Genomic DNA, 14,969 nt, shown 5'->3' on the forward strand with positions numbered 1-14,969 from the left:
GTCATCAACAGGCAGGGAGTCAGACCAGTTGGTCATCAACAGGCAGGGAGTCAGGCCAGTTGGTCATCAACAGGCAGGGAGTCAGACCAGTTGTTCATCAACAGGCAGGGAGTCAGACCAGTTGGTCATCAACAGGCAGGGAGTCAGACCAGTTGGTCATCAACAGGCAGGGAGTCAGGCCAGTTGGTCATCAACAGGCAGGGAGTCAGGCCAGTTGGTCATCAACAGGCAGGGAGTCAGACCAGTTGGTCATCAACAGGCAGGGAGTCAGACCAGTTGGTCATCAACAGGCAGGGAGTCAGGCCAGTTGGTCATCAACAGGAGGGAGTCAGGCCAGTTGGTCATCAACAGGCAGGGAGTCAGGCCAGTTGGTCATCAACAGGAGGGAGTCAGGCCAGTTGGTCATCAACAGGCAGGGAGTCAGACCAGTTGGTCATCAACAGGCAGGGAGTCAGACCAGTTGTTCATCAACAGGCAGGGAGTCAGACCAGTTGGTCATCAACAGGCAGGGAGTCAGACCAGTTGGTCATCAACAGGCAGGGAGTCAGGCCAGTTGGTCATCAACAGGCAGGGAGTCAGGCCAGTTGGTCATCAACAGGCAGGGAGTCAGGCCAGTTGGTCATCAACAGGCAGGGAGTCAGACCAGTTGGTCATCAACAGGCAGGGAGTCAGACCAGTTGGTCATCAACAGGCAGGGAGTCAGACCAGTTGGTCATCAACAGGCAGGGAGTCAGGCCAGTTGGTCATCAACAGGCAGGGCGTCAGACCAGTTGTTCATCAACAGGCAGGGAGTCAGACCAGTTGTTCATCAACAGGCAGGGAGTCAGACCAGTTGGTCATCAACAGGCAGGGAGTCAGGCCAGTTGGTCATCAACAGGCAGGGAGTCAGGCCAGTTGGTCATCAACAGGCAGGGAGTCAGACCAGTTGGTCATCAACAGGCAGGGAGTCAGACCAGTTGGTCATCAACAGGCAGGGAGTCAGACCAGTTGGTCATCAACAGGCAGGGAGTCAGGCCAGTTGGTCATCAACAGGAGGGAGTCAGGCCAGTTGGTCATCAACAGGCAGGGAGTCAGGCCAGTTGGTCATCAACAGGCAGGGAGTCAGACCAGTTGTTCATCAACAGGCAGGGAGTCAGACCAGTTGGTCATCAACAGGCAGGGAGTCAGACCAGTTGGTCATCAACAGGCAGGGAGTCAGGCCAGTTGGTCATCAACAGGCAGGGAGTCAGGCCAGTTGGTCATCAACAGGCAGGGAGTCAGGCCAGTTGGTCATCAACAGGCAGGGAGTCAGACCAGTTGGTCATCAACAGGAGGGAGTCAGGCCAGTTGGTCATCAACAGGCAGGGAGTCAGGCCAGTTGGTCATCAACAGGAGGGAGTCAGGCCAGTTGGTCATCAACAGGCAGGGAGTCAGACCAGTTGGTCATCAACAGACAGGGAGTCAGGCCAGTTCAGGAAGCACCAACGTGTTCTCGTGAGCCCCCTCATGGATCACAGTGACTGGAGAATTCATATCATGTGTCCCAAATGACACCCTGGTCCCTATTTAGTGCACTACTTTTTGCCCAGGGTAGTGCCCTATTAGGAATAGACAGCGCCGTTCCTTTACCTTTCCTCATGACGCCATCTTTACAGGAGAAACAGGGGGAGCAATCTGACTAAACTTCCCAAAAGGGAAAAAGCATCATGGCCAAGCGCCAAGAGCTTTCTGTTAGAGGGATCTATAGGTGGTGAATAGCTGGAACCAGAGTCTTCTATTAGAGGGATCTATAGGTGCTGAATAGCTGGAACCAGAGTCTTCTATTAGAGGGATCTATAGGTGCTGAATAGCTGGCACCAGAGTCTTCTGTTAGAGGGATCTATAGGTGCTGAATAGTGTCCACTTACTACTCTCCAACGCATTGTCAGTGTGAGTTCAGCACCATGGACAGTACCCAGTCTCTGTGATTTCAGCACCATGGACAGCACGCAGTCTCTGTGATTTCAGCACCATGGACAGTACCTAGTCTCTGTGAGTTCAGCACCATGGACAGTACCAAGTCTCTGTGAGTTCACTACCATGGACAGTACCTAGTCTCTGTGAGTTCAGCACCATAGACAGTACCCAGTCTCTGTGAGTTCACTACCATGGACTGTACCCCGTCTCTGTGAGTTCAACACCATGGACAGTACCAAGTCTCTGTGAGTTCAGCACCATGGACAGTACCCAGTCTCTGTGAGTTCATTACCATGGACTGTGCCCCGTCTCTGGGAGTTCAGCACCATGGACAGTACCCAGTCTCTGTGAGTTCATTACCATGGACTGTGCCCCGTCTCTGTGAGTTCAGCACCATGGACAGTACCCAGTCTCTGTGAGTTCATTACCATGGACTGTGCCCCGTCTCTGTGAGTTCAGCACCATGGACAGTACCCAGTCTCTGTGAGTTCATTACCATGGACTGTGCCCCGTCTCTGGGAGTTCAGCACCATGGGCAGTACCAAGTCTCTGTGAGTTCAGCACCATGGACAGTACCCAGTCTCTGGGAGTTCAGCACCATGGACAGTACCAAGTCTCTGTGAGTTCAGCACCATGGGCAGTACCCAGTCTCTGCGAGTTCAGCACCATGGACAGTACCCAGTCTCTGCCCCTGCTTTATCATATAACCTTTTATATTATATTTGATATTTTATGGGCTCCCTCCCGGCTGGCTTTATAGTAATAATAAAATTCACCATATTTTCAGTCACAGGAGTCAAGATTCAAGGCCTTAATGTGGTGAATATCGTTTCTCCCATCTACTGAAAATCTCCTCTGGATATACACTACCGTTCAAAAGTTTGGAGTCGCTTAGAAATGTCCTTTAAAGAAAAGCTAATTTTTTGTCCATTAAAATTACATCAAATTGATCAGAAATACAGGTCTGTACTATAATCAATTAAGACATAACTATAACGAGTCTGGACTATAATCAATTAAGACATAACTATAACGAGTCTGGACTATTTTCAATTAAGACATATTTTTAACGAGTCTGGACTATGATCAATTAAGACATATATTTAACAAATCTGGACTATAATCAATTAAGACATATTTTTAACGAGTCTGGACTATAATCAATTAAGATATCTATAACTAGTCTGGACTATGATCAATAAGACATAACTATAACGAGTCTGGACTATGATCAATTAAGACATAACTATAACGAGTCTGGACTATAATCAATTAAGAAATATCTTTAACGAGTCTGGACTATGATCAATTAAGACATAACTATAACGAGTCTGGACTATAATCAATTAAGATATCTTTAACGAGTCTGGACTATAATCAATTAAGAAATATCTTTAACGAGTCTGGACTATGATCAATTAAGAAATATCTATAACGAGTCTGGACTTTGATCAATTAAGAAATATCTTTAACGAGCCTGGACTATGATCAATTAAGACATATCTATAACGAGTCTGGACTTTGATCAATTAAGAAATATCTTTAACGAGCCTGGACTATGATCAATTAAGACATATCTATAACGAGTCTGGACTTTGATCAATTAAGAAATATCTTTAACGAGTCTGGACTATAATCAATTAAGACATATCTATAACGAGTCTGGACTATAATCAATTAAGACATATCTTTAACGAGTCTGGACTACAATCAATTAAGACATATCTATAACGAGTCTGGACTATAATCAATTAAGACATATCTTTAACGAGTCTGGACTACAATCAATTAAGACATATCTATAACGAGTCTGGACTACAATCAATTAAGACATATCTTTAACGAGTCTGGACTATAATCAATTAAGCCATATCTATAACGAGTCTGGACTATAATCAATTAAGACATATCTTTAACGAGTCTGGACTACAATCAATTAAGACATATCTATAACGAGTCTGGACTATAATCAATTAAGACATATCTTTAACGAGTCTGGACTACAATCAATTAAGACATATCTATAACGAGTCTGGACTACAATCAATTAAGACATATCTTTAACGAGTCTGGACTATAATCAATTAAGCCATATCAATGCAGTTAAACAGGTTCATGTAAAATAATGAATTATGTTGGATTCCACTGACGGCACTTCCAAAGGCCGTTTCATGATGATTATTACAGTCGTGTCAGTCATGTAATATACAGTACTTAGGCTATTGTAACAAGGCATATGCCAGCATTGTAGGCCTACTGCCTTGGCCCAGAGGAATACTAGGCTTTCATGGCAACAATGGAGCTCATTTTGTCACGTATGAATCCTGGTTACAGTCCCTGTTGCAGCTTTCACTTCCTTCCGCTACATTGGTGGCAGCGTTGGGATCACGTCCAGCTCACGTCTAGTTCTGTGATCTCGTGGTGGGAAGCATTCTGTTATTCAACATTGTGTTGACTGTAATTACATTGATCTAGTGAACAGTGGATAAGGAAACAATGGGCGTGACGGTAAGTACTCACTCCAGGTGTAATCAAGCCTTACGTCAACGTTGCCTGAAGCTGAATGGAAAGTGCCCATTGCCTTGACAAGTGATTCAGAAGAAAATCCTCTGTGACTGTAGTCTAATTGATATCATTTAACTGACCAGCGTGGAACCCAAAAACAAACACGTTCTACACATTTACAAAACGACCAGTTTTAAAAAATAGTGTTATTACAACCGTGCTGTTCTGTTGTAACTGTCGTGTGTATGTCTAATAACCCCGTCTCTGTGAGTTCAGCACCATGGACAGTACCAAGTCTCTGTTAGTTCAGCACCATGGACAGTACCAAGTCTCTGTGAGTTCAGCACCATGGACAGTACCCAGTCTCTGTGAGTTCAGCACCATGGACAGTACCCAGTCTCTGGGAGTTCAGCACCATGGACAGTACCCAGTCTCTGTGAGTTCAGCACCATGGACAGTACCCAGTCTCTGTGAGTTCAGCACCATGGACAGTAACCAGTCTCTGGGAGTTCAGCACCATGGACAGTACCTAGTCTCTGTGAGTTCAGCACCATGGACAGTACCCAGTCTCTGTGAGTTCAGCACCATGGACAGTAACCAGTCTCTGGGAGTTCAGCACCATGGACAGTACCTAGTCTCTGTGAGTTCAGCACCATGGACAGTACCCAGTCTCTGTGAGTTCAGCACCATGGACAGTACCCAGTCTCTGTGATTTCAGCACCATGGACAGTACCAAGTCTCTGTGAGTTCACTACCATGGACAGTACCCAGTCTCTGTGATTTCCGCACCATGGACAGTACCCAGTCTCTGTGAGTTCAGCACCATGGACAGTAACCGATCTCTGTGAGTTCAGCACCATGGACAGTACCCAGTCTCTGTGAGTTCCGCAGCATGGACAGTACCAAGTCTCTGTGATTTCAGCACCATGGACAGTACCAAGTCTCTGTGAGTTCACTACCATGGACAGTACCAAGTCTCTGTGAGTTCACTACCATGGACAGTACCCAGTCTCTGTGAGTTCCGCACCATGGACAGTACCAAGTCTCTGTGAGTTCACTACCATGGACAGTACCAAGTCTCTGTGAGTTCCGCACCATGGACAGTACCAAGTCTCTGTGAGTTCAGCACCATGGACAGTACCCAGTCTCTGTGAGTTCAGCACCATGGACAGTACCCAGTCTCTGTGAGTTCAGCACCATGGACAGTACCCAGTCTCTGTGAGTTCAGCACCATGGACAGCACCCAGTCTCTGTGAGTTCACTACCATGTACAGCACCAAGTCTCTGTGAGTTCACTACCATGGACAGTACCCAGTCTCTGTGAGTTCACTACCATGGACAGTACCCAGTCTCTGTGAGTCCAGCACCATGGACAGTACCCAGTCTCTGTGAGTCCAGCACCATAGATAGTACCCAGTCTCTGTGAGTCCAGCACCATAGACAGTACATTTACATTTAAGTAATTTAGCAGACGCTCTTATCCAGAGCGACTTACAAGTTGGACAGTACCCAGTCTCTGTGAGTCCAGCACCATAGACAGTACCCAGTCTCTGTGAGTTCAGCACCATAGACAGTACCAAGTCTCTGTGAGTTCACTACCATGGACAGTACCCAGTCTCTGTGAGTTCAGCACCATGGACAGTACCCAGTCTCTGTGAGTTCAGCACCATGGACAGTACCCAGTCTCTGTGAGTTCAGCACCATGGACAGTACCAAGTCTCTGTGAGTTCAGCACCATGGACAGTACCCAGTCTCTGTGAGTTCAGCACCATGGACAGTACCCAGTCTCTGTGAGGTCAGCACCACGTCTCTGTGAGTTCAGCACCATGGACAGTACCAATTCTCTGTGAGTTCAGCACCATGGACAGGACCCAGTCTCTGGGAGTCCAGCACCATGGACAGTACCCAGTCTCTGTGAGTTCCGCACCATGGACAGTACCAAGTCTCTGTGAGTTCCGCACCATGGACAGTACCCAGTCTCTGGGAGTTCTGCACCATGGACAGTACCCAGTCTCTGGGAGTTCACTACCATGGACAGTACCAAGTCTCTGTGAGTTCAGCACCATGGACAGTACCCAGTCTCTGTGAGTTCAGCACCATGGACAGTACCCAGTCTCTGTGAGTTCAGCACCATGGACAGCACCCAGTCTCTGTGAGTTCACTACCATGTACAGCACCAAGTCTCTGTGAGTTCACTACCATGGACAGTACCCAGTCTCTGTGAGTTCAGCACCATGGACAGCACCACGTCTCTGTGTTCAGCACCATGGACAGTACCAAGTCTCTGTGAGTTCAGCACCATGGACAGTACCCAGTCTCTGTGAGTTCAGCACCATGGACAGTACCCAGTCTCTGTGAGTTCACTACCATGGACAGCACCACGTCTCTGTGAGTCCACTACCATGGACAGTACCCAGTCTCTGTGAGTTCAGCACCATGGACAGTACCCAGTCTCTGTGAGTTCAGCACCATGGACAGCACCCAGTCTCTGTGAGTTCACTACCATGTACAGCACCAAGTCTCTGTGAGTTCACTACCATGGACAGTACCCAGTCTCTGTGAGTTCACTACCATGGACAGTACCCAGTCTCTGTGAGTTCACTACCATGGACAGTACCAAGTCTCTGTAAGTTCACTACTATTGACAGTACCCAGTCTCTGTGAGTTCAGCACCATGGACAGTACCCAGTCTCTGTGAGTTCACTACCATGGACAGTACCCAGTCTCTGTGAGTCCAGCACCATGGACAGTACCCAGTCTCTGTGAGTCCAGCACCATAGATAGTACCCAGTCTCTGTGAGTCCAGCACCATAGACAGTACATTTACATTTAAGTCATTTAGCAGACGCTCTTATCCAGAGCGACTTACAAGTTGGACAGTACCCAGTCTCTGTGAGTCCAGCACCATAGACAGTACCCAGTCTCTGTGAGTTCAGCACCATAGACAGTACCAAGTCTCTGTGAGTTCACTACCATGGACAGTACCCAGTCTCTGTGAGTTCAGCACCATGGACAGTACCCAGTCTCTGTGAGTTCAGCACCATGGACAGTACCCAGTCTCTGTGAGTTCAGCACCATGGACAGTACCAAGTCTCTGTGAGTTCAGCACCATGGACAGTACCCAGTCTCTGTGAGTTCAGCACCATGGACAGTACCCAGTCTCTGTGAGGTCAGCACCACGTCTCTGTGAGTTCAGCACCATGGACAGTACCAATTCTCTGTGAGTTCAGCACCATGGACAGGACCCAGTCTCTGGGAGTCCAGCACCATGGACAGTACCCAGTCTCTGTGAGTTCCGCACCATGGACAGTACCAAGTCTCTGTGAGTTCCGCACCATGGACAGTACCCAGTCTCTGGGAGTTCTGCACCATGGACAGTACCCAGTCTCTGGGAGTTCACTACCATGGACAGTACCAAGTCTCTGTGAGTTCAGCACCATGGACAGTACCCAGTCTCTGTGAGTTCAGCACCATGGACAGTACCCAGTCTCTGTGAGTTCAGCACCATGGACAGCACCCAGTCTCTGTGAGTTCACTACCATGTACAGCACCAAGTCTCTGTGAGTTCACTACCATGGACAGTACCCAGTCTCTGTGAGTTCAGCACCATGGACAGCACCACGTCTCTGTGTTCAGCACCATGGACAGTACCAAGTCTCTGTGAGTTCAGCACCATGGACAGTACCCAGTCTCTGTGAGTTCAGCACCATGGACAGTACCCAGTCTCTGTGAGTTCACTACCATGGACAGCACCACGTCTCTGTGAGTCCACTACCATGGACAGTACCCAGTCTCTGTGAGTTCAGCACCATGGACAGTACCCATTCTCTGTGAGTTCACTACCATGGACAGTACCCAGTCTCTGTGAGTTCAGCACCATGGACAGTACCCCGTCTCTGTGAGTTCAGCACCATGGACAGTACCCAGTCTCTGTGAGTTCAGCACCATGGACAGTACCCCGTCTCTGTGAGTTCAGCACCATGGACAGCACCCAGTCTCTGTGAGTTCACTACCATGGACAGCACCCAGTCTCTGTGAGTTCACTACCATGGACAGTACCCCGTCTCTGTGAGTTCACTACCATGGACAGTACCCAGTCTCTGTGAGTTCAGCACCATGGACAGCACCCAGTCTCTGTGAGTTCACTATCATGGACAGCACCAAGTCTCTGTGAGTTCACTACCATGGACAGTACCCAGTCTCTGTGAGTTCAGCACCATGGACAGCACCCAGTCTCTGTGAGTTCACTATCATGGACAGCACCAAGTCTCTGTGAGTTCAGCACCATGGACAGTACCCAGTCTCTGTGAGTTCAGCACCATGGACAGTACCCAGTCTCTGTGAGTTCAGCACCATGGACAGCACCCAGTCTCTGTGAGTTCACTACCATGTACAGCACCAAGTCTCTGTGAGTTCACTACCATGGACAGTACCCAGTCTCTGTGAGTTCACTACCATGGACAGTACCCAGTCTCTGTGAGTTCACTACCATGGACAGTACCAAGTCTCTGTAAGTTCACTACTATTGACAGTACCCAGTCTCTGTGAGTTCAGCACCATGGACAGTACCCAGTCTCTGTGAGTTCACTACCATGGACAGTACCCAGTCTCTGTGAGTCCAGCACCATGGACAGTACCCAGTCTCTGTGAGTCCAGCACCATAGATAGTACCCAGTCTCTGTGAGTCCAGCACCATAGACAGTACATTTACATTTAAGTCATTTAGCAGACGCTCTTATCCAGAGCGACTTACAAGTTGGACAGTACCCAGTCTCTGTGAGTCCAGCACCATAGACAGTACCCAGTCTCTGTGAGTTCAGCACCATAGACAGTACCAAGTCTCTGTGAGTTCAGCACCATGGACAGTACCCAGTCTCTGTGAGTTCAGCACCATGGACAGTACCCAGTCTCTGTGAGTTCAGCACCATGGACAGTACCCAGTCTCTGTGAGTTCAGCACCATGGACAGTACCCAGTCTCTGTGAGTTCAGCACCATGGACAGTACCCAGTCTCTGTGAGTTCAGCACCATGGACAGTACCCAGTCTCTGTGAGTTCAGCACCATGGACAGTACCCAGTCTCTGTGAGTTCAGCACCATGGACAGTACCAAGTCTCTGTGAGTTCAGCACCATGGACAGTACCCAGTCTCTGTGAGTTCAGCACCATGGACAGTACCCAGTCTCTGTGAGGTCAGCACCACGTCTCTGTGAGTTCAGCACCATGGACAGTACCAATTCTCTGTGAGTTCAGCACCATGGACAGGACCCAGTCTCTGGGAGTCCAGCACCATGGACAGTACCCAGTCTCTGTGAGTTCCGCACCATGGACAGTACCAAGTCTCTGTGAGTTCCGCACCATGGACAGTACCCAGTCTCTGGGAGTTCCGCACCATGGACAGTACCCAGTCTCTGGGAGTTCACTCCCATGGACAGTACCAAGTCTCTGTGAGTTCAGCACCATGGACAGTACCCAGTCTCTGTGAGTTCAGCACCATGGACAGTACCCAGTCTCTGTGAGTTCAGCACCATGGACAGCACCCAGTCTCTGTGAGTTCACTACCATGTACAGCACCAAGTCTCTGTGAGTTCACTACCATGGACAGTACCCAGTCTCTGTGAGTTCAGCACCATGGACAGCACCACGTCTCTGTGTTCAGCACCATGGACAGTACCAAGTCTCTGTGAGTTCAGCACCATGGACAGTACCCAGTCTCTGTGAGTTCAGCACCATGGACAGTACCCAGTCTCTGTGAGTTCACTACCATGGACAGCACCACGTCTCTGTGAGTCCACTACCATGGACAGTACCCAGTCTCTGTGAGTTCAGCACCATGGACAGTACCCATTCTCTGTGAGTTCACTACCATGGACAGTACCCAGTCTCTGTGAGTTCAGCACCATGGACAGTACCCCGTCTCTGTGAGTTCAGCACCATGGACAGTACCCAGTCTCTGTGAGTTCAGCACCATGGACAGTACCCCGTCTCTGTGAGTTCAGCACCATGGACAGCACCCAGTCTCTGTGAGTTCACTACCATGGACAGCACCCAGTCTCTGTGAGTTCACTACCATGGACAGTACCCCGTCTCTGTGAGTTCACTACCATGGACAGTACCCAGTCTCTGTGAGTTCAGCACCATGGACAGCACCCAGTCTCTGTGAGTTCACTATCATGGACAGCACCAAGTCTCTGTGAGTTCACTACCATGGACAGTGATCCACATCCTGCGAGGAGACACATAAAGTAAGTGTGTTATAGCAGCAAAACACAACTTTCCTTTATCTTTTTTAAAGGATGCAAACCAGTCGTATGAATCACTGTTGAATCACTTCCTGTTCTGATCTAATGAGATGGAAGGAGGGTTTCCCACGGCCCTGGAATCGAGGCCTTTCCTCAGGCATGAAGGACGAAGCTAGGCCCCTTTTGGTTCTCATTGGCGAAGACTGAGCTCAAGTTAGAGGTTATACGTCGGACTCTCCTATACCACTTTGCCCAACATGTTATACCCCCAGAGGTTGTAAATAAACCATTTTTTAAAGGTTATTTCAGGGCTGTGAAATCTAGAGCTGAACAGCTTCAGACTCAGCATTTCTCACCATTTATTTACAGAGAGCAATTTCCTGTTTTTTAACGGCTAGTGTCCATTTATTTACAGTAGTTTGTTGATTAATTGTTGCTTTTTCTTCAGTGGAAATACAGAATATGTATAAAAATGCCAAATATACCATAAGCTAAATCAAGCCGAGACTTACGACTTTTTAACCATGTTAATCATTACTGAAACATGCAAACTACAAACATTTAACCAGTTGAAAGAGAATGAATACATGACAACTAGATACAAATATTGTATTAAAAAAAATTCATACACATGTCAAGAGTTGGCTATAACATGAGTACAAACAAAGTGTGTGTGTGTTTGTGTATTATAATTTCCCATCATAAAATGTATCCCCATTCCCCAATCAAATATCTTCATCGTTACAAAAATAATACTAAATATATCTGTATTTTTTTCTCCAATCTGGTAACCCTCACTGAATTCCACATAGCTTTGTAAGAAATACATTATGAAGGAAACTGTGTAATGTAGGCTCCATGAAATATGACATGTGTTATGAAGGAAACTGTGTAATGTAGGCTCCATGAAATATGACATGTGTTATGAAGGAAACTGTGTAATGTAGGCTCCATGAAATATGACATGTGTTATGAAGGAAACTGTGTAATGTAGGCTCCATGAAATATGACATGTGTTATGAAGGAAACTGTGTAATGTAGGCTCCACGAAATATGACATGTGTTATGAAGGAAACTGTGTAATGTAGGCTCCATGAAATATGACATGTGTTATGAAGGAAACTGTGTAATGTAGGCTCCACGAAATATGACATGTGTTATGAAGGAAACTGTGTAATGTAGGCTCCATGAAATATGACGTGTTATAAAGGAAACTGTGTAATGTAGGCTCCATGAAATATGACATGTGTTATGAAGGAAACTGTGTAATGTAGGCTCCACGAAATATGACATGTGTTATGAAGGAAATCATAAAACGGAAAAAGAGGCTTTCTGACTATCAGTATCCTAAAGTATTTTTTAAAACCTTTATTTAAACTAGGCAAGTTAGTTAAGAACAAATTCTTATTTACAATGACGGCCTACCGGGGAACAGTGGGTTAACTGCCTTGTTCAGGGTCAGAACAACAGATTTTTTACCTTGTCAGCTCAGGGATTCGATCTTACAACCTTTTGGTTATTAGTCCAACATTCTAACCACTAGGCTACCTGCCGTCCCTCCACTCTAACCACTAGGCTACCTGCCGTCCCTCCACTCTAACCACTAGGCTACCTGCCGTCCCTCCACTCTAACCACTAGGCTACCTGCCGTCCCTCCACTCTAACCACTAGGCTACCTGCCGTCCCTCCACTCTAACCACTAGGCTACCTGCCGTCCCTCCACTCTAACCACTAGGCTACCTGCCGTCCCTCCACTCTAACCACTAGGCTACCTGCCGTCCCTCCACTCTAACCACTAGGCTACCTGCCGTCCCTCCACTCTAACCACTAGGCTACCTGCCGTCCCTCCATTCTAACCACTAGGCTACCTGCCGTCCCTCCACTCTAACCACTAGGCTACCTGCCGTCCCTCCACTCTAACCACTAGGCTACCTGCCGTCCCTCCACTCTAACCACTAGGCTACCTGCCGTCCCTCCACTCTAACCACTAGGCTACCTGCCGTCCCTCCATTCTAACCACTAGGCTACCTGCCGCCCCAAGTTAAGCGAAACAAGCATAGAAAACAGTATTGGTGTTTATTAAAAGAAAACTACAATGTAAGGCTATTAATATATTATAATTAAATTGGTGACAATCTGGTTGATAAACAATATTGGGTTGTTAACACTTTTATTTATAAATATATTTTTATATATAAACAAGTAAATGTGGGACACAAAAGAGTGTAGAACACCATTGTCCATCCCATCTAATAACCCCCCAAAATGTATTTTCCTACGAATTAAGTCGCACCAAAAAATTTGAGTCTTTTCACACGAATTAAGCCACACAGAAACGCAACAACAACAATAAAATGCACGAAATCTGCTGAAATAGTTTTTTGTACATATTTGCACGAATTGAGTGTGAGATTGTGTTGCTTTATGCCAAGAAGTATAGCCCAGCATGTACTCGCCAATAACTCAGATTCACTTCGTTTGATTCACATATAACTTTTCAGGCGACTAAAACGTTAAATTAACACTTTATAGGCATCAGACTGACAGACCTTTCTTCCCAAAACGTCATAGGCTACTCCTCATAACGAATGGTGGAATAGTTTGTTGTGCCGTTTCAGTTAAGACCATTTAAATCACACGATTCACTTCCTGTTTAAAGTTACTACTAAACCTGCAGAGGGCAGAAGAACTCTTGCCTCGTGCTGTTCTGCATTCGTTACAATAATCATCTCGTCTTTTTTATTGCAAATGTGATTCTCATCAGCGACAATAAATGATAGTTCTGCTGTTGCCTAGGAGATGGGTTTGTTTCTTCAGCTTTTTATTTTATTTTTTAGAATGTGATTCCTGTCAAACCTTTATATCCAGCTGCCCCCAAAACAACACGTTGCCATTATCTCTCATTCTCTCATTGGTTTTAGACACGTGTGCTTGTATTGGGTTTTATAACCAGGTAATGATTTGTTCAAGCAGCTTGTAAATGCATGGAATGCATGCATGGAGTACAGTTCAATGTCCCGATTGATACGGAAGCATTATAAAGCACAGTTATCCATCGCGGAGGGTTGAGCAGAGCCAGAGCAGAACCAGAGCAGGGAGGCAGCGAGGTGGAGGGAGATATAGCGATAGACAAGAACACACCAGAGATTATACTCGATGCCCCTCTCGGCGAGATGGTTGAGTCCACGTCAAGGTTGCTACCGCTGCTGTGCTATCCTCAAATTCACGGTTCACTTTTAGCTGCGTTCTCAGCGTCTGGCATAGCACCACGGATTGCTGTCTCTGGCTGAAAAGGAATTACTTCCCAACCGAAATACATGTTTACTTGTAAATATGAAAACTGTGCATAGAAACGGATACTACGCGGGATCTATCGAACTATCTGACATGGTCAATAGAAGATGCGTTAAATGCTGCCGGGCGGATTTAGTTCAATCTACAACCATGAGGATTATAACTGGAATTATAGTCTGGAATCTCATATTTTCAATGATGTTCTCGTGTGTGAAAGGTACGTCATTGCAGTATTTATTCTTGTTCTGTTTTATTTTTGGGGGGGTCCGGGAGAAAAATCGATTGTAGCTTTCTGGACGTGCGCGGAAAATGCAAGGGGTTTTGGATGGAGTGCCAGGGACGCATTTTTCTTCGGCTGCGCTCAATGCAGGCTTTGAGCGGAGTCTCAATAGATATTCTTGCAGTACACTCATCCGAATAGCAGACGTGAGCTGCTTTGGTTAGTAACTCGTAGACTGTTGGCTGACTGAGTAACGACCATTGCACTGCAGTTTTGTAATATAATATATCACGATATTTTTTTATTAACTTACAATAACCTAATTTTACATGATGGGTCATTTTGTGCTCTTTTTTTAGTTGCGGGGTTTAATCTTGTGGATCTTTTCCTCCTGCAACGCTGGTTAAGTACCTTTACGGGCTCGTATAGTAGGCTAATGAACAACAATATGGAACCAATGTATCGAATGTTTGTCACAGACCTGCCAGCGCGTCCAGGTTGAGGACTTGGCGGTGGACTGTTTAGTAGTCTAATAGTGACGCTGCTGTAGGGGGCTACCACTTAGAGTGAATGCCCCCAATATTATACAATTAGAGAACGAATTGATGAATCTTTATTTCTGAAAAAACAACAACTTTGAGACTATCTAGTTACCTGCTCAGGGGAATTGTCTTGTGATGTAATGCAACAATAAAGACGCTATGTCACAGCCTACGGTGTATTGCGGTGGTAGGCTACAGATGAACATGTTGTGTATTTGGAGACAGGAAAAGGAG

General features: G+C 46.5%; 1 protein-coding gene across 1 annotated transcript in view; it reads left to right on the top strand.

Annotated features, from left to right (window-relative positions):
- The first annotated feature begins 13,773 nt into the window (after nt 1–13,773).
- The window catches only part of LOC139572868 (CUB and sushi domain-containing protein 3-like), a 1,528,140-nt gene continuing 1,526,944 nt past the window's right edge, over nt 13,774–14,969 (top strand). Inside the window, exon 1 of the mRNA XM_071395690.1 lies at nt 13,774–14,190. Within this exon, the coding sequence (XP_071251791.1) occupies nt 14,013–14,190 (178 nt within the window). The 5' untranslated portion in view covers nt 13,774–14,012. The remainder of the gene's footprint in view (nt 14,191–14,969) is intronic.

The sequence above is a fragment of the Salvelinus alpinus genome, chromosome 4 (assembly GCF_045679555.1).
Source record: "Salvelinus alpinus chromosome 4, SLU_Salpinus.1, whole genome shotgun sequence".
In the NCBI taxonomy this organism is placed as follows: Eukaryota; Metazoa; Chordata; class Actinopteri; order Salmoniformes; family Salmonidae; genus Salvelinus; species Salvelinus alpinus.